The sequence below is a fragment of the Hippichthys cyanospilos genome, chromosome 15 (assembly GCF_059441005.1).
Source record: "Hippichthys cyanospilos isolate Australia breed blue-spotted pipefish chromosome 15, RoL_Hcya_1.0, whole genome shotgun sequence".
In the NCBI taxonomy this organism is placed as follows: Eukaryota; Metazoa; Chordata; class Actinopteri; order Syngnathiformes; family Syngnathidae; genus Hippichthys; species Hippichthys cyanospilos.
Window position 1 is genome coordinate 14,196,411 of NC_142383.1, and position 20,063 is coordinate 14,216,473.

General features: G+C 44.0%; 4 protein-coding genes across 5 annotated transcripts in view; 2 read left to right on the top strand and 2 right to left on the bottom strand.

The window, feature by feature from the left end:
* LOC148411807 (dnaJ homolog subfamily B member 5) overlaps positions 1 to 3,712 on the top strand; it is a 4,068-nt gene extending 356 nt beyond the window's left edge. Inside the window, exons 2-4 of the mRNA XM_088435173.1 lie at positions 968 to 1,229; positions 1,454 to 2,001; positions 2,898 to 3,712. Coding sequence (XP_088291299.1) covers positions 968 to 1,229; positions 1,454 to 2,001; positions 2,898 to 3,131 — 1,044 coding nt within the window. The 3' untranslated portion in view covers positions 3,132 to 3,712. The remainder of the gene's footprint in view (positions 1 to 967; positions 1,230 to 1,453; positions 2,002 to 2,897) is intronic.
* A 1,442-nt stretch (positions 3,713 to 5,154) lies between these two features.
* Positions 5,155 to 7,382, top strand: hwa (huluwa). The gene is made up of 3 exons (XM_088435593.1): positions 5,155 to 5,784; positions 6,611 to 6,803; positions 7,081 to 7,382. The coding sequence occupies exons 1-3, from the start codon at positions 5,233 to 5,235 to the stop codon at positions 7,245 to 7,247; spliced, it is 912 nt and encodes a 303-aa protein (XP_088291719.1). The 5' UTR covers positions 5,155 to 5,232; the 3' UTR covers positions 7,248 to 7,382.
* Positions 7,383 to 8,111: 729 nt separating this feature from the next.
* On the bottom strand, positions 8,112 to 13,628 carry atp5f1a (ATP synthase F1 subunit alpha). The gene is made up of 11 exons (XM_088435592.1): positions 13,496 to 13,628; positions 12,882 to 12,957; positions 12,083 to 12,252; positions 11,832 to 12,005; positions 11,593 to 11,759; positions 10,760 to 11,060; positions 10,347 to 10,571; positions 9,366 to 9,473; positions 9,141 to 9,285; positions 8,908 to 9,058; positions 8,112 to 8,329 (listed from the first exon to the last, which is right to left on the bottom strand). Exons 1-11 carry the CDS (start codon positions 13,553 to 13,555, stop codon positions 8,251 to 8,253), a joined length of 1,656 nt encoding a protein of 551 aa, XP_088291718.1. The 5' UTR covers positions 13,556 to 13,628; the 3' UTR covers positions 8,112 to 8,250.
* Positions 13,629 to 14,377: 749 nt separating this feature from the next.
* notch1a (notch receptor 1a) overlaps positions 14,378 to 20,063 on the bottom strand; it is a 36,069-nt gene continuing 30,383 nt past the window's right edge. The window contains exons 27-35 of one of the 2 annotated variants that reach the window (XM_088435130.1): positions 19,719 to 19,864; positions 19,431 to 19,644; positions 19,257 to 19,341; positions 19,022 to 19,184; positions 18,043 to 18,341; positions 17,740 to 17,887; positions 17,557 to 17,654; positions 16,223 to 16,748; positions 14,378 to 16,141 (exon numbers count right to left, since the gene is read on the bottom strand). In XM_088435130.1, the coding sequence (XP_088291256.1) occupies positions 15,558 to 16,141; positions 16,223 to 16,748; positions 17,557 to 17,654; positions 17,740 to 17,887; positions 18,043 to 18,341; positions 19,022 to 19,184; positions 19,257 to 19,341; positions 19,431 to 19,644; positions 19,719 to 19,864 (2,263 nt within the window). In that variant the 3' untranslated portion in view covers positions 14,378 to 15,557. Of the gene's footprint in view, positions 16,749 to 17,556; positions 17,655 to 17,739; positions 17,888 to 18,042; positions 18,342 to 19,021; positions 19,185 to 19,256; positions 19,342 to 19,430; positions 19,645 to 19,718; positions 19,865 to 20,063 lie in introns of both variants that reach the window. The other variant, XM_088435129.1, reaches the window with a different exon arrangement.

The window sequence follows — 20,063 nt, forward strand, 5'->3', positions numbered from 1 at the left end:
CAATTTTGTACACTTCATATATGCTTTTGAAATATATCACGTGCAAATGCTTGAATAATTTGGCTATTTCGTTACTGCAAGATTAAATACATTTTTAATTAGAATGATGCTTTTCTAATGACAATAATATGATCAGTTACATTTTTATGATTAAAAGACATCTAAAAGGCTGCAAAAAATGTTTGGAAAAAATGAACAAATGCATGTGACAATGAAGTTTTTCTTATTCCAGTACACGCATAGTGAATAATAATAATAATCATAAAAATACTTTTACAGGCTACAAAGGGAAAAATATGATTAATAATCCAATAAATGTGAAAAAGGGTTCCACATGCTTGAATGAATGATACTTTCAAGGAAGAAAAACAACTAATTTAACTAAATTTTGAAATATATCCTCCTGATATCCAGCCATTTCATTTGTGTCCACTGTTGTGTCCATTTTGTCTCAGAAAGACAGCAAAGGTTGCATCACACCGAAACACAGGAGGCATCACTGGAACAGCCTGGATGTCCTCTGATGAGAACACTAGACATGTAGGAGTCAAAAAAATATCCACACGATTTGACACAAATACATAGGCAGGATCTCAGGGATATATACTAAAAAAAAATCTAAATGTGTTCAAAATACATGGAAATGCTCGAAGAATTTTGAATTTGAGGAACATAAAATACAATCTAACACAATAATATAGAATATTCATGGATGGTGAATAGCAGATATGAAAGCTGAGGAGAAGTGATCTCCAGAGCAGCATCCATCCAATAGATGCAGAGAAGCTCTGTTGTCAGGGAAGGCTGCCCCCCCCCCCCCCCCCCCCCCGCAACCCCCCTTCCCACATCCCTGCACCAGACTTAAAATTCACAGCGGAGAGAAACTAGCGGAAGCTGCACACGCTAGCGTTCACAACGACAACGCATGAAGAGTAAAATGCCGCCCCCCCCTCGCCCCTCCTTGCAGGAAGGTACCAAGTCGGAGTCCGACACCCCCTGCCTGTCCAGCAAGGCCAGCGCCGGCAAAGACTTCTACAAGATCCTGGGCGTGGCGCCCGACTCCAACGAGGACGAGATCAAGAAGGCCTACCGCAAAATGGCGCTCAAGTTCCACCCGGACAAAAACAGCGACGCCGACGCCGAGGACCGTTTCAAGGAGATCGCCGAGGCCTACGAGGTGCTGACCGACTCCGAGAAGAGGAGCGTCTACGACCAGTTTGGAGAAGAAGGTGAGCATCGGATTCAGACGACTAGCTTAGGAAAGGTTGTACGATACCGTGTTACGATACTTAAAAATTCTGCGGCGCTCTATTAATGAACTGCAGCGGATCTGGTTCCGCCCCTTAGATACCTGACAAGTAAAAAGTAAAAACATGTCTTTGGGATTTGAGTTGTAAAGTGAAGAAAAAAGAAAAGAAACAAAACCAAAGGACACGCCCGTCTGTCCACCCAGGTCTCAAAAGCGGCATGTCGGCGGCGGGCCAGGGCGGCGGGTTCCGCAACCACTTCGCCACCGACCCGCACGCCACCTTCTCGTCCTTCTTCCACGGCTCGGACCACTTCGACATCTTTTTCGGCCACGACGGCGGCGACGACGACGACCTCTTCAACCCCTTCCGCCGCTTCCCCTTCAGCCACGTGGGCGGCGGCTACCCCGGCCGGGAGAGGCGGTGCGGCCGGCGGCCCCGGCCCAAGCCGCTGCTGCGCGAGCTGCCCGTCAGCCTGGAGGACGTGATGCACGGCTGCACCAAGCACGTCAAGATCAGCCGCAGCCGGCTGGGCCCGGACGGCCGCGGCCTGCGGACCGAGGACAAGGTGCTGAACGTGGTGGTGAAGAAAGGCTGGAAGGCGGGCACCAAGATCACCTTCCCCCGGGAGGGCGACCAGACGCCCGACGGCGCGCCCGCCGACGTCACCTTCGTCCTCAGGGACGCCGAGCACCCGCAGTACAAGAGGGACGGCTCCAACATCGTCTACACGGCCAGCGTCACCCTCAAAGAGGTGAGTCCGCCTCCGACCCGATGGAAATGGTCCTTCGTAAAAGTTCTGCCCTCAAAAACCCACAAACTTCGGTGTCTTTAAACGAAAATCGCTCATTTAGCTACTTGACAACAGTCCCTCAAAAACACTCTACTACAAGAAAAAAAATTAAAATATATATATCTACTACAAGAAAAAAAATGTGTATGTGTGTATATATATATTTATATTCATAACTTAAATAGCCACAATCAAATACGTTAAACCTCCACTACGCCCACTCTACGCTTCCTCTCATTTACGCAATCGCTCAATGAGTGAAAAGGCTTGAATAGGACATGGCAGGCGCTAGCAAAGACTGGCAGTCCGTCGGCCCGTTACCTCATCCGCCCCCGCCGAGCTCGCCGCTAAATTTAGCGCGGCGCTCTGCGATGCCGCGCAGGAGGAGGAGGAGGCGGCGTTCGAGTCTCTTTAGCTCTCACTTGATGCGCGCCCACGCTCGGCACATTAGCGGGGCAGCAGGCGCCGCGGAGACAGGTCTAGTTTCCTTGCGTAACTGGCTTTTTAGTACGACTGACACATTTCCGGCTTATGTAACTTGACACCTTCGGTAGAATTACGAAAGCCGTCCTTGTAGCGATTTTCCCTTCTTGGGTTTTCGCCCTTGGAATCAATGGAGCTTTTCTAATGACTATTAACGGTTGGATAGGGGCTCATCTCATTTCGATAAATCAAACAAAAGTGAAAAAATAGCTAGACCATATACTCCGATTTACGATAAACGTCATTGGTAGCGAGTGAGTTGACGGGCCGCATCTCCAACCGTCGGTAGCTCTGTGCGACGCAACTTTTTTGCGCATTTTCGAAGGTTTTCCAAACATAGTTAACGTTTCTTTTCCCCTCGTGGCTTCTTCCAGGCTCTTTGCGGCTGCACCGTCAACGTTCCCACGCTGGACAACCGCCTGATGCCCCTGCCGTGCAGCGACGTCATCAGGCCGGGCGAGGTTCGGCGCCTACGTGGCGAGGGCCTGCCCGTCGCCCGCAGCCCGTCCCGGCGGGGCGACCTGGTGGTGGAGTTCCAGGTGCTTTTCCCTGACAGGATCCCGCCGCAGTCGCGGGAAATCATCAAGCACAGCCTGGGACAATGCTAGTCCGCTCAGCGGCGCGAAAAGCCCTGGCGACCAATCGACCGAGTGCAGCGCCGCCCTTAAGGGACACGATGACTGCGATTGGTCGCCCCAAGGACACGCTCTAGCCATAGCTGTGATTGGTGGCCCGAGGAAGAAGAATTCAACGCCGGCCTTGAGGCTAGCCCGTTCCGATCCGAGGTGCTATACGACCAATCGCAAACTACCAGTAGGGCGCCTGACTCAAGTGCTCTTTGGTATCTGAGGACATCTCCGTTTTGCCTTTCTCTCCAATGAAAAGCATATTCTTATTATGTGTACTGTTATGAGCGCAGTATGTTATTTGAGTCTGTACAGACTTAACAAGTTCGTAGGGTCCAGGACTATAGTTATATATGGTGCTTATATGGGACTTTTGCATTGATTTTCTTACAGTGTATTGTGTGCAAAGATTTCCTTTGTGCGCAAACAAACGCAACAAAATTGTCTCTAACAGAGACTCTCGTGTCAAACGTTCTATCGAATTGAAAGGTGTCGATCGATATACGGTGCGTTACGAGGAGCGCGAAGCATGAAATGAATTAAACGGAACGCAAGAACTGAAACGCTCTTGTCTTGTCATCTTTGATTCCATGCTTGACATACGCCAGTCAAGATATTCAAATTAAAGAGATTCAAGCCATGAACTCTCCAAAATGCGCAGCTGTGTCATTTCGGGTCATCACCCACATCATCAAGATGAATGCAGAAATTCCAAGATGCGCAAAGCTGGTAAACATTCATTCACTAAGCTAATATTGGTAATGCATGAGTGAACTGGAAGATATTGCAGGTCATTAAGCATCATCCATATCATAAAGCTTTCTGAGATAATATTAAGCTGTTATGCTTTGCAATAGTTGATTTAGTTATTAAAACTTGATCATGTCCACAACGCAAAGTCACTCCAGGATATGAAGCATCATTCACATCACAAACTGAAAACATATTAAGATGTGCAAAGCTGGTACACTGTACTTTAATTAAGGTATCAATGTTAATAATGCACAGTTGGGAAAGTCATTCCAGTTCATTAAGCCTCATCCACATCATGAAGCAAATATTAAGATATGCAAAGCCTTTAAACTCTACTTTAATTAATAAAGCTATGAGTCTTGATTATGCACAGCAGGAAACTGAAAGTCATTTCAGGTCATTAAGCAACAACCATATCACGAAGCTGAAAAAGAAAATGTGCAAACCTGTTTTAGATTGATTAACTAAGGTATTCATTTTTGATAATGCATTGATGTGAACTGAAAGTCATTGCAGGTCACTAAGCACCATTGACGTCAGTCGACTGCATAAATATTAAGATGTGCAAAGCTCTCACAGTGTACTTTAATTTAAGTGTTAAATTTTGATTATGCGCAGCTGTGAAGTGAAAATCATTACAGGTAATTAACTAATTCAATGCCGGGGATGTTTAAGTGTTTTTTTTAAAGTCCAGACATTAAATTCCAGATACTTAACTTGATAAAAGCCAGGCTATTTTCAACAAGTGTTATTAAGGTGTACAAAACTGTTACACTGTACTTTATTAATTAAACGATTAACTCATTAAAACATTTGCATTGCACATGTTTTTTTTTAAGATAAAAAAATATATCTTTTTTTAAGATAAAACTGCTATTTTTTGACAGGTCTGACTTGTAAGGAACAACATTTGAACAAAAAAAAAAAAAAGAGACGTACACCCACCACAGACAAAGTTATAGTCATAAATGAAAACCGCTATAAAGTAAAGCTGCAATTACCGAGCAGCGTTGAGTTTTGTGAAACCCGTCCGCTGTCGCCCTCGCGTGGCAATATGGCGCAAGAACAACATGCGTCACAGATAATTGCGTTCAGCTGTCGCTCTGTAATTTCGTTCTCTGTGGTGATTGAGCACGCATACACACTTAAACTTTCACATAACAACGAGAATTAGTTTTGCAAAACAAATAAATAAACCATAATGATGCACCACAAACACAAAGTTGTTGACTGACGCGTTAAACTACGTACACAAACCACGCTGCGATTAGAATCAATCGAGACCGGCGAGGGGGGAGGAGAAACCCCTTTTAATGTCCCCTGGGATGAAATGTCGAACCCAGGTCATAGCACCGCAGCCACCCCCAACCTGATCGAGGGTTACCCGGTTACTAACCTCACCCTGGTGGTCTTGCTGCTCATCCCCGCCGTGGTCCTGTTGCTCCTGCTCAACTGCCTCTTCCTCGGCTACAAGTTGATCCTCCTGACCAAGACCAGATCGCGACCACGGCGCCGGGAGGACACCGAGGAACTCCTGCTGAGGGAGTCCGTTTTGCAGCGGGCCAGGTGGACGCCCGACGCGGAGGGATTCTCCGCCAGGAGGGCCTACATGTCGCTGTCCGAGCCGGTTCTGACCCAGCCGCCGGTAACCTCCTCCAGGGCGTCTTTGTCCCGCGGGGAGCACGGGGTCCGACTTCCGAGGCCGGGCTCGGAGTCCTCGAGGACGCCCAGCAGCATCCGGACGGCGGCGGTGACGTCGTCCTCGCCGAGGACGGCGAGGCCGAGCCTGGCCGAGTGGCGTCACAGCGCGCCGGTCCTACTTCAGTCCAGCGCGTCGGAAGTCGACACCAGAGGAACCCTTGTGCCGCCCAACTCTCCCACGGTAAGTGCCGACACGTATCTTTTCAAATTTAATAAACTTATTTAGCAATTTTCTTCAGAAAATGTACAATACCTTTCAAAACACATTTTGCTGGCCACTTGCTGTCGATTGAAATTGACATCACATGTTGCTCAGGTAACAACCAATCACGGCTCAGCTAGCCCATGTCACATGACATAACTCGGAAGCAGGTGAGTCATAATTGGTCGTTACTTACTCGGTATTAACTTCAATGAATTTAGCAGTTAAAAAATTGAACGCTTTCATTGTTTACCCGCAAAAAAAAAAATCATTCTATTCCAACAATATTCATATAGTCATTTTTTTAATTTTTATTTTAACACTTAAGGAAACTGTAACTAAACTATGATTTAGATGCCGGGAGACCAAAACAGGCATAAGTATTTATATCAATTACACTCTTAAAACCATTGTATTTTTTTTAAACAAAATACAGAAAAAAATGGGACAAACTGACCCATAGATTTATTGATTTTATCCAACTGGTTTTAGAGTTACAACAGTGGCAGTTCTGGTATGAATGCAAAACGATCACTACTAAATGATATCAAATTTTCTTGCCAATTATGAGTGTCACTTTTCATACTTATGTTAAATCAAGGGTATCCGATCAATTAGCTTAACAGGAGCACCTTGGCTTTAATATTAAAAAACATAACCAACACAGATAGCTTATCTCGTTCCAAGACAGTGGTGCCAAAATGTTTATTATTATTTGTTTATTATCATTCTTATCAAGTTTATTATTATTACAATTTCCTAAATGTCTTTTTTTTCACCACTTGTCGTTTCAATTTTCCCTTAGTGCATTTTCAAAGAAAACGAGCACGTGGCCGGTATCCGTCGGAGTAGCGCGTACGGGATGCTAACCGAGGCGAGCCCATTGGACGAAATGCTAATGGAGTGCCAGTCCCACATCCACCCGCCCTCAGAGGGATCCTGCTCCAACATGTCCTTGGTTAGCTCAGGGCTGGACAGTGACTTTGGTGCCAGTGCAGGTTGGTTGGCTCGAAATAGTCATCAATTATTCCTAAAATAATATTTACACACGAGTATTTCCCTAAATATTTGGTCTACATGTGTTGCTCCATCTTTTGTGTTCAAAAATCAACTGCTTTATAGTGACGATAAGATGCTATTTTTTGAGCCCATCTATAAGTTTCTGCATTCTTTGTTAGCATTATGCTAAACAGAAAAAAACGGAACCCTCAAAAATGCTAATTTTCACAAATAAATCAATCCCAAAAGCATTGGTTGTGACAAACTGTGTTCAAGGAGTGTCCCTGCGGATTTTGTCCGAAGACAGCGACGGCTTGTCCAACGGGGTGCTGGCGTCAGCGTTGGAGTGGGACTATTACGACCCGTGCTACGTAAATCAGAACCACGTGCCCAAACACAAACATCATCGACCCGCCATGCACGCCAAACAATACTGGGTGTAAAAAGACTGTCGACTTTTACTGCTTATTTATTGCTTATTTATTTTGGATTTAAAAATGTAAAAATACCATTGTTTGTCTCAACACAAATTTTTGCACATTTTTCTGGATGCACAAATTTGCTGTTTAGATTTTTGATTGTTCACTCTACACGTTTCAGATTTAAATTCTGTCACAACTGCACAATATTAATTAAGTCAGCAATAAAGGATCATTTTTAAAAATGGAATTATTGCTTTGTGCGGCATGTGAATTGTTCTATTTTTTTAAACTTCACCAAAGGTGAAAGTAAGAATCGGTTCGCAACTAAACTGAATCGAGAATCATTTGGAACCGGAATTCAAAGGAGGAAACTAAAATAGCCATAATTAAATGATAGCCAATCCTATTCACTTCCATATTAACGAGTGCTGAACAAATGAAGCTTCAGAAACCTCTGATTTTATTGATTTATTTATTTTGACTCGGCGAGATGGCACTCTTGGTTTAAAGACGTAGAAATTTAAAATATTTTCATTGAGTAGAACTGTCACAAAAGCTTCATGAAGCTTCATTTTCCTTGCCATGGTAACAATGTTACATTATCGTAAAGTAAAGCTACTTAAATCGAGATCTATTGAACATTCACTGAACAAATATCGCGTCTAATTATGAAAATATTTCTGAAAAAGAATAGGGGGTTATCTGACATCTACTTAGTCATACCACTAGAGGGAGCCCTTGTTCCAGTAATACCTTTTTAACAATTTGGGAATTAGAATGCATTTACAACATTTAGAATCTTACATTTTCCATGTTAAATACGATTCTGTTTACATAAAACTAGATCGCGGTTAAAACGGTCCAAATGAAGAGAAATCGTGTATTCGTTGGAATACTTTTTATTCTCTTGACTGTACATTAAAGATCAAGGGGTTTGTAGAAAGTACGACTGACCGAGCTAGACTCAAACATGGAGCACAACCAACAAGCGCAACGTAAAAATTGGGCAATGCCGTGGCGCACGTTACTCAAAGCTGGAGAGGAAGTTGAGCACAATCTGTTTGAGCTTGGCGTCTGAGGCTTCCGAAATTTTCCCATCGGCCCTGCGAAAAAAAGGTGACAAAATGAGCATTATTCTCTTTAAAGGGACAAAATTGTTTTTTTTTGTGGGTCTATCGCGAAATGATAGGGTTTAACCCATAACAACCCTCGTTTTTTTTTTTGTAGCAAAACTACACACACAAAATGTGTCCACCAGATGGCGCCACTTCTGCAGCATTCAAAACATTTGTTTTCTGAAATGTTGTGGCAGTAAAACCTAAAAGTATGCCTCTATTTAAGTTTACCAATATTGCATATGGGGTAATAAAATGTATGTTGACGTGAAAATAATGAAAATGGGGTTTAAAAAATGTAATTCTTAGTCTATTTGTTAAAAAGGCTGACTAATTATAAATCATTATTAAAAATGTGATCTCCAACTTACATTCCATTGCTAACAAGTACAAATATATATGCCTGCATGAAGTTAAATGAATCCAAATGGGGTTTAAAACCATGTATTGTTTTAAACATTTGATTAATTGAAAGCAGAGGGAAAAAAAACAGCAAATTAAAAAGACAAAAATAAATAATCGCAAAGTGTCATCGGATTATTGAAAAGGGGCGTCATGAAACGTACTTGATGGCAGCCAGCAGGTCCTGGTGCTGACTGAGGATGTGCTGCAGGAAGGCCTTCTCGAACTTTGTGATCTTGCTGGGCTCCATCTTGTCAAGGTGGCCCCTCACGCCGGCGTAGATGACCGTCACCTGCTCTTCGATGGCCATGGGCGCTGCGGGGGGGGGACGGGGCTAAAAGCGTCTCCGAAACCCAAAGCCCGGCGCGTATTCCGGCCGCGAGCGCCCGCCGCTTACAATACTGGCCCTGCTTGAGGAGCTCCGTCAGCCGTACGCCGCGGTTCAGCAGCTGCTGCGTGGCGGCGTCCAGGTCCGAGCCGAACTGGGCGAAGGCGGCCACCTCGCGGTACTGGGCCAGCTCCAGCTTCATGGTGCCGGCCACCTGGCGGGGGAATCACGCCGGCCGTCCGGTTGGCGCCTTTTGCGGGATGGCGTCCGACGGGGCCGGCGAATGGAACCCACCTGCTTCATGGCTCTGGTTTGGGCGGCTGAGCCCACGCGTGACACCGACAGACCCACGTTGATGGCGGGACGGATGCCCTTATAGAACAGCTCTGTCTCCAAGAAGATCTGAAGGAGAAGCCCATAAATTAGATCTTAAGTGTGTGTATATATATAAGATTAGCGGCTAAGAAATGCATTATGTCAATGGGATGTCTCCACTATGATGGAAAAAACTGTATGTGTGTGTGCACTTGTATGTTTATTTTTTTTATATATATATATATATATATATATATATATATATATATATATATATATATATATATATATATATAAAAAAGACACACAAAATTTGTAAATGTGTACATAATAGAAACAAAATATAAGACTTCACATACCTGGATGGTCCACAGGATTGTTAAATTCAGTCTAACATTACCACAACTGTTTTAAGAAGCCTTGCATTAGTTCTGACTTAATTATAATTGTATATTAGCATTGGATCATATTTTCATACATAATTTGGCAATTGGATCTTTTTTTTTTAAAAACGTTGTGGAATTATGTCACAAATTATGGAAATTCCTTTGATTTTTTTTTTCATCATAAAAGAATTCATGAAAAAAACATTAGGGAGCTGAAATATGCAGCAGATGATTAAAACATGTAAAAATGAACAGTTCTGACACTTCGATGTGATTGCAGCTGGACGTGCGAGATTTTGTGTACAAAGATAATTATTGTCCAAATTTTGGACCATACAAAACCATTATAATGACAATTTTTGAGGTGCATTCCAATATGATTTATGACATTGATTTTCCTGCAATTTTTGCAGCATTTCACCGAGTGGCGGTCAAGCTATGTCAGCAAACCGAATATTCTTTTTTGACTTTTATGTTTCAGCTCCAGACAGTGGGATCTAAAAATTATGCTTCATTTTCTGAACATATAATTTACACCATTGTGGAAAATCCAAATTCAAGACGTCGAGGCTACCTGCCCATCTGTGATGGAGATGACGTTGGTGGGGATGTAGGCGGACACATCGCCGGCCTGCGTCTCGATGACGGGCAGGGCGGTGAGCGAGCCGCCGCCAAAGTTGTCGTTCATCTTGGCCGCCCTCTCCAGCAGCCGGGAATGCAGGTAGAAGACGTCGCCCGGGTACGCCTCGCGGCCAGGCGGCCGGCGCAGCAGAAGGGACATCTGGCGGTAGGCCACCGCCTGGTGGACAAACACGGTATTTCACTCATGGAAATTCATTGCGACGTTTCAGATTCAATAAAATGACTTGGAAGAATGATCTGAGAATTCAAAAGATGAAATCAAAGTTAAGAAGGGGCTTAGGTAAGGAATTTGTACTTTAAAAAAAATAAAAACACAGTAAAATAAAAGGTAAAAAAGATGCACACCTGCTTGGAGAGATCGTCGTAGATAATGAGGGCGTGCTTGCCGTTGTCGCGGAAGTACTCGCCCATGGAGCAGCCCGAGTAGGGCGCCAGGTATTGCAGGGGGGCGGCGTCCGAAGCGGTGGCCGACACCACGATGGTGTACTTCATGGCGTCGGCGTCCGTCAGCCTCTTGACCAGCTGGGCCACGGTGGAGCGCTTCTGTCCGATGGCCACGTAGATGCAGTACAGCTTCTTCTTCTCGTCCGTGCCCTCGTTGAAGCGCTTCTGGTTGATGATGGTGTCGATGGCGATGGCCGTTTTGCTGGGGGGGTGGGGTGAAAAACTCATTCACTGCCATTGATGGATATACACGTCAAAGATCCATATTTGCTGGTCTGCCGGTGAATACGTTTACTCATTCACTGCCATTAACAGCTGCTGGGAGTTCAAGTCAATTCATTATTTTTCTATTACTATTTTTACTATTTCTACTTTTCTATTATTTTGCTCCAGAATGAATGTTTACTGCTGCCATTAGTTAAAAAAATGCCAACGTTGATGAGTGTTATTTATTTTTGCAAAGAAATCACAATGCTTAGTGTTATACCTCATATGAAATTTATATATATAAAAAAACATGTTTGTCTTGATTTAAATAGTACTCAAATTTCCACATTGAAACGATTTAACTGTATTCAATCCAGTCTACTGGCGGCCACAGGGGGGCAGTATAGTGCAATTATACATAATTCGACTGTTGTTGTTGTTCTTGGAAGCTGGGGATAGTTTTAGGGCACAATTTGTGTTCAAAATCAGTGAAAAAACATTGAAGCGTTTTGGAGAAATCTTCCTACCCGGTCTGCCTGTCGCCAATGATGAGCTCACGCTGGCCACGGCCGATGGGCACCAGACTGTCCACGGCTTTGATACCGGTCTGCATGGGCTCCCTGACGGAGATTCGCGGGATGATGCCGGGGGCCTTCAAGCCCACGCGCCTGCGGGTTTTGGAGCCGAGGGGGCCCTGTGACAATAAAAGTAATAAAAGTGAAGAAGAAAACTTGTGAAAATCTACATTTTTGGGATTTCCAATCACCTTTCCGTCAATGGCGTTCCCGAGGGCGTCCACAACGCGACCCAGCAGCTCTTCTCCGACGGGGACGTCCACAATGGCGCCCGTCCTTTTGACGATGTCGCCTTCCTTGATGAGTTTGTCGTTACCGAACACCACCACGCCCACGTTGTCGGGCTCCAAGTTCAGAGACATTCCCTGGAAACGAGCAAAACCAAGATGAGGAAGTGAAACTTTTTGTTGTTGTTATTAAGGAAGCCAACGCAAGAGCACACCTTAAGCCCAGATGAGAATTCCACCATTTCCTCGGCCTGCACGTTCCTGAGACCGTATACTCGGGCGATACCGTCACCGATGGACAAGACGCGGCCGGTCTCTTCCAAATCAGCGCTAGTGTCTGCTCCCGTGATCTTCTGCTCCAGGATGGAGGAAACCTCAGCAGTGCCTTTGAGTTAAATTAGGAATAAACAATTATATGAGTGGGAGACCTTAAAATGAAATATCTATTAATATTGATTGGTTTATTAAGAAAAAAAAAGCAACAACAGTAAAATCCAATAACCAGCATGCTAGATGACCATTTTTATTTTCATCGTTATGAGTCTTTAAAATGGACTACTGTGTTCCTCTCCATTGAGGGTTAACTTCCCCAAAAAACTCAGTAACCAAAATCAGCAAAGTTGTTATTGCTTTTATGACCATTTTAACAATGTTTATTAGACAAATTAATGTTTTTTTTGGTATGATATGCCTTATAAGGGGAAAAATATTAAGAAGTGAAGTAATCCTGCAATAACGTTACTCATTTTGTATAGCCACTTCTCACTGGCCGCTGGCTCGCTGGAGCCTATCCCAGCTGTGCACGGGCAGTAGGACCCTTGAACTTGCTAGCAGCCAATTTCACTCTTAAAAAAAAAAAAAAGTTTTTTGCTTTTGTTCCCCATTATTAGTTAGTTTTTTTCTTTAAAAAAATAAACACATGAAAATCCGTGATAAATGAAGCTGCAATAAACGAACCGCAATGTAGCAAGGGAACACCTATGCCCACTCATCAAGCCATTTTACCACAATTACCTGTTTTCTGCATCCATGGGGAAGTTGTGTGGAGATTCTTGACTCCCACACATGCTGCAGCAACATTTTTTGACACCTTGAGAAAAAAAAGCAACAACAATTAACATGCGCAAGAAGATACATTCATAAAAACCCATTTAAAAAAAAACCCTACTGGATGTACGCGCACATCATCATCCATCAGAACTAAACGAACGCAAAAATAATAAAAAAAAAAAAAGGTTATCACATAAAAGGGCTTGGATATTATCTGAAGAAACCAGAATTGAGTTTAATTGCGATGTTCTGTTTTAATTGAACGCTTGCAGAAAGCAGGGCAAACGTGACCTTCAGTCATTTTATTTACTGCTCATCGACACACAATTTATGAATATCGGTTGACATTTCATTCACACTGAAAAACAGAAATTTTAGAAGGATCCTAAACAGATTAGCGCCTTATGTGCACTTGTCAGATTAGCATTGGATCATATAGGAAAAATGACGGGGCGAAGTGTCCTCCGCAAGCTAGCACGTCCGCGAACGCAACGCCGCCATGATTATTCGCGCTAAATTACTTATTTTCGCAACAAAACAAAACAAAAAACAAGTCTATTGACGTGAGATGTGCTTACATAGCCGGCCCGGCGAGGTAGGGCACGGGCAAGAGCCGCGGCGACGCGTACTGACAGCATGTTGGAGTCTAGCGATGACCGTTCTGCTCCCAGAGCCGAGAGAGAAGGCTGGCGGATGTTGCAGGCAAAGGGAAGAAATGTCACCGTAACCCGGAAGTAATTAACAAAGTGAAGCTGTTATCGCTTAATGAATCTTTTTTCTTTTTTTATTTATTTAACATATCTCATCAGATTTTACTTTGTATACGCCGTAAATGTTGTGAACTATTATAAAATATTAAATTACCGTATCGCGCTAACTTCCGGTCGTCGCTCCTGTCGTCATGATCTCTACCGCCAAGAAGTGAAGTCATAGGCGGCCATTTTACGTTGCTACTCACTAACCTAGCCTAACTTGAATACATTTATAGTTCCGCTGCTTTTTCATGTTATTTATTGTAATTTACGGCGAAAACCCACAATGTTGGTCTGGCGTTTGTACAATGAGAAAAGTACAATTAACACAGTTAATCGCTAAGAAAATGATTTTCAATTTTACCTATAATGTGCTAAGACTCTCCACAATCTGGATAACTGATTTTAAAAAAAGGTAATTATAACAATAATTTTACGGTATATTTCATAAAGAAAATGAAGCAAAACGGCAACATTCAGGAATAAATGTATCCTTTTGTGTATATGGTTTTAATCATCTTTGTGAAATAAATCCGATTTCAAAATGAAACAAAAATTTAATGTTCACATTTTCTGTCAATTATCACTGTATTTGTCAACCCCCAATTTTTGACCAAAAAAAAAAAAAAAATAGTATCGCAAGGAACCATTACACAAGGAAGCAAAAATCCACCATATTTTTTAAGTAACAGCTTTTATTCAATCAAGTTCACTTTTACAAAAACATTTTTAATCAGGAAGTAATTTTCAAACTACAACTTTGCATCAAAGTTGATACTTTTTTTTAAAATTACACCTTCATTTAAAACATTTTTAACCTCTGAGTTAGTTTATAAAACATAACTTTTCGACACCCTGCGCTAAACTCTGGAACAAAGCACAGACAAGCTGTCGTTAAGGTCCCTATTTCTTTCACAAACATGTTTTCCACCTTGAAGACATTATGAAAGAAATCTCACAAACACACATTTGTTTTTGTCGAGAAAACTAAATGCAATGGACTTGAACTGTGGCGAACGTAACATTTTTACCAAACTTGGGCCGCAAGCTAAAACTTGACAGGTTAAACATGGTAACCATAAACATTGATTTGCCATCAAATATGACATAAGGACTCATTTCAATTTGTGTAAATGCCACGAACCTCTAAGCACCATTTTCGGGTAAATAACAGGATCTCAGGAAGCAGGCTGCAAAACCACATTTTGCAAAAAAAAAAAATATCATCTAACACAAACTCAGTGATAAGACTTGGCGAAATCGAATTCAATTACGAGGCATGTCACTCGATAAAAAAAAGTTAATACTGAAAATATTTCAAGAAAAAAATGTCTATGTACACAATGCAACAAAATCACAATTAAATCTTGTAAAAGGGAAGAAGCAAAAGCAAATCCAGTGAATGTAGCAACCAAAGACAAATAAATAGCCAGTGTACACAACAAGGAGTCTCTTCACTCCTTTTAAAGTTGCCTATTCTTCCCATACATAAAAAAATACAATAAAAAGAAAAAGCATAAATATAAAAGAATCTTTTTTTATATTCTTAAGTAAAAAAAAAAAATCACATAAATAAATTAAAGAAATGTTCTAGAGAGTTCTTACTGTTAGTAGTATAAAACTAAGGACCTCTTGGGGATCTTCAGTCTGCTGCTATGATATTCTTGTTCGTTGCATAAAAGTAGCGATGCCCAAATGAAGCTTCATGAGATACTTGAGAATTTTTTTTTTTTTTGTCTAGATGTCATTCTTGGTTTAAAGAGGCGGTGGACATTTAATTAATTCCCACTGCAGACGCATTTATTTTTAAATCAAGAGCACCATCTAGTGGAGTAAAAAACAAAAAAAAAAAACCAAGTGTTTCATGAGGCTTCATTTTCTCAAGAGCCTACTTGAACTGCTCCGGGATCAGATTCATCTGCGAGTGGATGCTGGTCGGGGGACTGGAGATGCCCTCCGACCAGTCGGACATGGAATGCGGGGACGAGCTGGACCACTGGTCGGGCGAGCCGGGGGACGGCGTCAAAAAGGGGTGGTCGGGCACCTGCAGCTGGTGGTTGGGCGTGTTGTCCATGGGTCCCGTGTAGCTGTGCTGGGACGGCGGGGTGAGGAACTGCGCGCCCAGGATTTGCGTCTCCTGCGGCATGACGCTGTGGATGGCCACGGGGCGCCCGGCGTTCGGCTGCATCTCGCCGCCGTTCAGCTCCAGGGCCGGGAAGCTCTGCGGCGCGGCCGAGCTGGAGTTCTGGTGCTGGAGCTGGCGCGAGTGGGCCTGCTGCATCATGTGAGCGGCCGAGCCCAGGTGGCCGGTCTGCAGGTTCTGGTAGCCCATGATCTGCGACAGGGTGGCCGTGCTGACGCCGTTCAGGCCCCCCATCATGTTGCGGGACATCTGCGAGGCCTGGTGGAAGCTCCCCTGCTGGCTCGGGTGAATCCTGGACATCCAGTCGCACTGGGCCACCCTGGCGCCGCCTATGGACGCGGAGCCCTGACCGTTAGGGCTGGACACCGGCATGTGGGAGAGGCGGGGCGGGTTGGGATCGAAGGACATACTCATAGGACCCAAGTGGGCGTCGCCCTTGGCTTGGAGGTGATTGAGGGGCGATTGCTGGAACGGCGACTGCATGGGAGGAGAGGCGGCGTCGGAGAGGTAGCCGTGGGGGGACTCCAGGGAGTCCACCGGGGACAGCGCGGCCGAGGTGTCCAGCAAATTGCCCTTCCCGTCCGCCGACTTCTTCTTCTTCGCCCTGTTGTTGTCTTTGCCGCCGTCTTTGCCGCTTTTGCGCACCTTCTTGACCGACAGGCCGGGTTTCAGGTTGCTGAGGTAGTCGTTGGGGGAGCAGAGGGGCGGCGAAAGGCTGGACGAGGTGTTGAGGGGGGCGCTGTGGAGACCCGGGCTGCGCACCACGTTGTACTCGTCCAGCAGGCGCACGATGTCGTGGTGCATGCGCTCCTGGGCGATGTCCCTCGGCAGCTGGTCCAGATGGTCGGTGATCTCGCGGTTAGCGAAATGCTCCAGGAGAACCTTGGCGGTCTCGTAGCTTCCCTCGCGGGCGGCGAGGAACAGCGGTGTCTCGTCCTGATGAAAACGGGAGAAAACATTGTGAGGATAAAACTTGGGAGCTGTAAAGTAACCAGTCAAAAGTTTGGAAACACCTTCTGATTCCCTTCGTTATTTACGCTACAAATTTTCCAGATTGTCACTGTAACCCGGAAGTAATTAATAAAGTGAAGCTGTTATCTCTTAATGAAATTTCTTTCTTTCTTTTTTTTAATCATATCTCATCAGATTTTACTTTGTTCACACCGTAGATGTTGTGAATTATTATCAAATATTAAATTATCGTATCGCGCTAACTACCGGTTGTCGCTCCTGTCGTCATGATCTGAAGTGAAGTCATAGGCGGCCATTTTACGTTGCTACGCACTAACATGGCCTAACTTGAATAAATGTATATCTCCGCTGCGTTTTCATGTTATTTATTGTCTTTTACGGCGAAAATACCACAATGCTGGTCTGACGTATCAAATGTATCCTTCATTTATGTCGCACGATGCATTCTATTATATTTAAACTAACAGACTTTATTTTGGTTGTGAGAAAAGTAGTGACATCCAGGTCGCAACTTCCTTGCGTTGCTCACCTAATTATTGCTTGTGAAAATCCTGATTTGTTTTATTTTAAATAACAGGTCCACAGAATTGACTCATCAAAAAGAAAGATGATATAGATTAACTAGCGCAGCACAATTAATCCAATTTTAACCGCAATCACGTTATTGCCCGCAAAGATTGATTAAGCGGATACGAATGGATAGAGTACACCGAGACAAGCTGATTTTTTTTCAACTGGGCCCTATTTATTGAATTCATATTAATCCCCATACCTTGTTGTCTTGCATGTCTTTATTGGCACCGTTTTTCAGCAGCGTCACGGCAGCCTTCACGTTGTTTACAGCCGCGGCCCAGTGAAGCGCAGATTTACCTGCAAAAAGGAGAAAAAGAAAAGTGTGAGTCATTGCAATACGGAGCACGATGCACAGGTGCTAAATTGGAAGCGGACTAGCTACCCGAATCGTCGATGCCGTTAGCGTCGGCGTGGCAGTTGATGAGCTCTTCCACCATGCCTTCAACTGCCAACCTGGCAGCCAGGATGAGCGGCGTAGTTCCGTCATGCATGTGGGCGTCAAGATCGGTGGCGCGGTTTCGGATTAAAATCTGAAAAAAACCCAACAACATTTCTTTAGTTAGCTCTCTTGACTTGACATGATGGGAAAATTACTCATTTGCGGCCACAACTTATTCACACCCGGCTCAATTAAAATGATTTTTTGGACGGATATAGACGTCAATGGCAGTGAATGAACGGCTACCTGGAACACCCCCTGGGCGTCAGCAGCGACAGCAGCGTGAAGAGGAGTGCGCCCCATGTTGTCCTGGACGTTGGCGTCGGCGCTGGACTCCAGCAGGCGCTTGGCGGCGTCGGATCGGGCGTAGCGGGCGGCCAAGTGGAGCGCCGTCTCGCCCGTGCGATCCGTCTGGTTGTGGAGGTTGGCGCCTTGGTAAATGAAGTCTGTGATGATCTCTGCGGAAGGGTCCTCTTCTTCTTCGCTGTTGGCCGTCTCTAGCCCCCCGCCGCTGCAGGAGGCGATCATCAGTGGGGTGAAACCATCTGAAATGAAACCATGAATAATATTATTATCTATAAAAAAAACGTATACCTAAAACTGTATCCGTTTAACATGGGCCTCTGATTTCAAAATGTGTAAATGTGCGACCATCATAATTAAAATTAATTTGAAATTAGAGTCATAACGGCCCTCCAACAGAAACTATAAGAACGTGTTTGACACCCCTGGGTTACAGGTTAGCCTAAAACTGAAAAAAAAAAAAAGAACAACAAAAAATACTAAGAGCATCAAAGTGCCTGAAAAAATAAGATCTCTTCCATGAGACCAAACATATGGCCCAGGAGACGGATCCTGTTTTTTGACCAATTTTATAGGTCGCCTCAAATTTTTTTCTCCAGATCCTCTTCCACGAGATCCATCGTACAGCCCACGAGCCAGATTCGTTTTATACTTTACCTATTTTTTTCGACTAACCCAACTTGGTCGACTTCTTTTTCCTACTCACCTTATTTTTAGGTTATTGATGACAGACCCAACTTGGTCAACTTCTTTTTCCTACCCGCCTTATTTTTAGAAGATTATTGATGACCACCCAACTTGGTCAACTTTTTCCCCCCCTACCCGCCTTAGCTTTAGTAGAATATTGATGCTTTTATTGATGGTTTGGTGGCGTGCCATGATTTTTTTTTTTTCCACACTTCTATAGAAGAGCAAACCGAACCTGGTCCTCTGACGTTGACATCCATGCAGTCATTTTCTATCTCCCCTTGAGGAGGCGTCGGGGCAACGGACGTGATACGCAGGTCGGCCGCATCCAAGTGCTGCTGGGTCCATTTCCTCTGGTCAGTTCGGTCTCTTAGATCCAGCACGGACTGCTCCTCAAACTGCAGAACATCGACAATTATAAAATGTGCTTAAAAAAAGTGATGAGTTCAGGATAATATGATTAGAATTACCTTGAAGCGCCTGCAGTCCGGATCTTCCTCGCCCCATTCATTTTGATTGTCATCCATCAGATTTATATCACATATTTTCATAGGCCTATTTAAAAAAAAGAAAGTGAGATCAAATTACATTCGACAAATTCAGTCCGCCGCCATTTTCAAATCCCAGAATGTAGAAATCCTTACCTGAGTCCGACAGAATCTTCCCCGACCGGTTCTCTGCGTTTCTTCTTGCTGGGCTCCGACGTCTTGAATCCTTCGGGGAACCAAAGCTGGCCGTGCTCCCGCCGTCGCTTGCGCGACACCAAAACCCCGAGGCTGACAAAACCCAAAGCCGCTAATCCCAGGAAGACCACGTACATGGGATACAGCTCGGAACTTGAAGGAGTGGGTCTTACGCCTGGTAAAAAAAAAAAAAGCAACATGTTAATTAAGGACTACGATTAAAAGCAAATGCAAGCGTGATCTACATACTGGTGACAGCTTCGATGTAGGGAACGTTGAGATTTCCACTGGAGGCAAGCGCTCCGAGGAATGCCGCCACATCCGTGGCGCTTTGGAAGCATTCGCTGGATTGTTGGTAACACTGGCGGTTGTCAATTTCCAGGTAGACTATAGACCTAAATGTTGAAAGGAGAAAATTGCTCAACATGCATTTTCTTCATGTAAAAGCATATTGTGTGGAGCTTTACCATAGCACGGAAAACCAAATGAGCTATTTCTGAGATACCGTAGTTTTTTATTTGTTTTTTTTTTCCCCCCACAATTCAAAAAATGGGCATTGCCGTTAAATTTAAAATGGATTTAATAGAGCAACCT

Coding starts and splice junctions, on each gene's coding strand:
- hwa (XM_088435593.1), top strand. CDS start 5,233: ATGTCGAACCCAGGTCATAGCACCGCAGCCACCCCCAACCTGATCGAG. Junction 5,785..6,610: donor TGCCGCCCAACTCTCCCACG/GTAAGTGCCGAC, acceptor ATTTTCCCTTAG/TGCATTTTCAAAGAAAACGA. Junction 6,804..7,080: donor TGACTTTGGTGCCAGTGCAG/GTTGGTTGGCTC, acceptor ACTGTGTTCAAG/GAGTGTCCCTGCGGATTTTG.
- atp5f1a (XM_088435592.1), bottom strand. CDS start 13,555: ATGCTGTCAGTACGCGTCGCCGCGGCTCTTGCCCGTGCCCTACCTCGC. Junction 12,958..13,495: donor TACCTCGCCGGGCCGGCTAT/GTAAGCACATCT, acceptor TTTTTTCTCAAG/GTGTCAAAAAATGTTGCTGC. Junction 9,059..9,140: donor CCTCAAGCAGGGCCAGTATT/GTAAGCGGCGGG, acceptor CCCCCCCCGCAG/CGCCCATGGCCATCGAAGAG.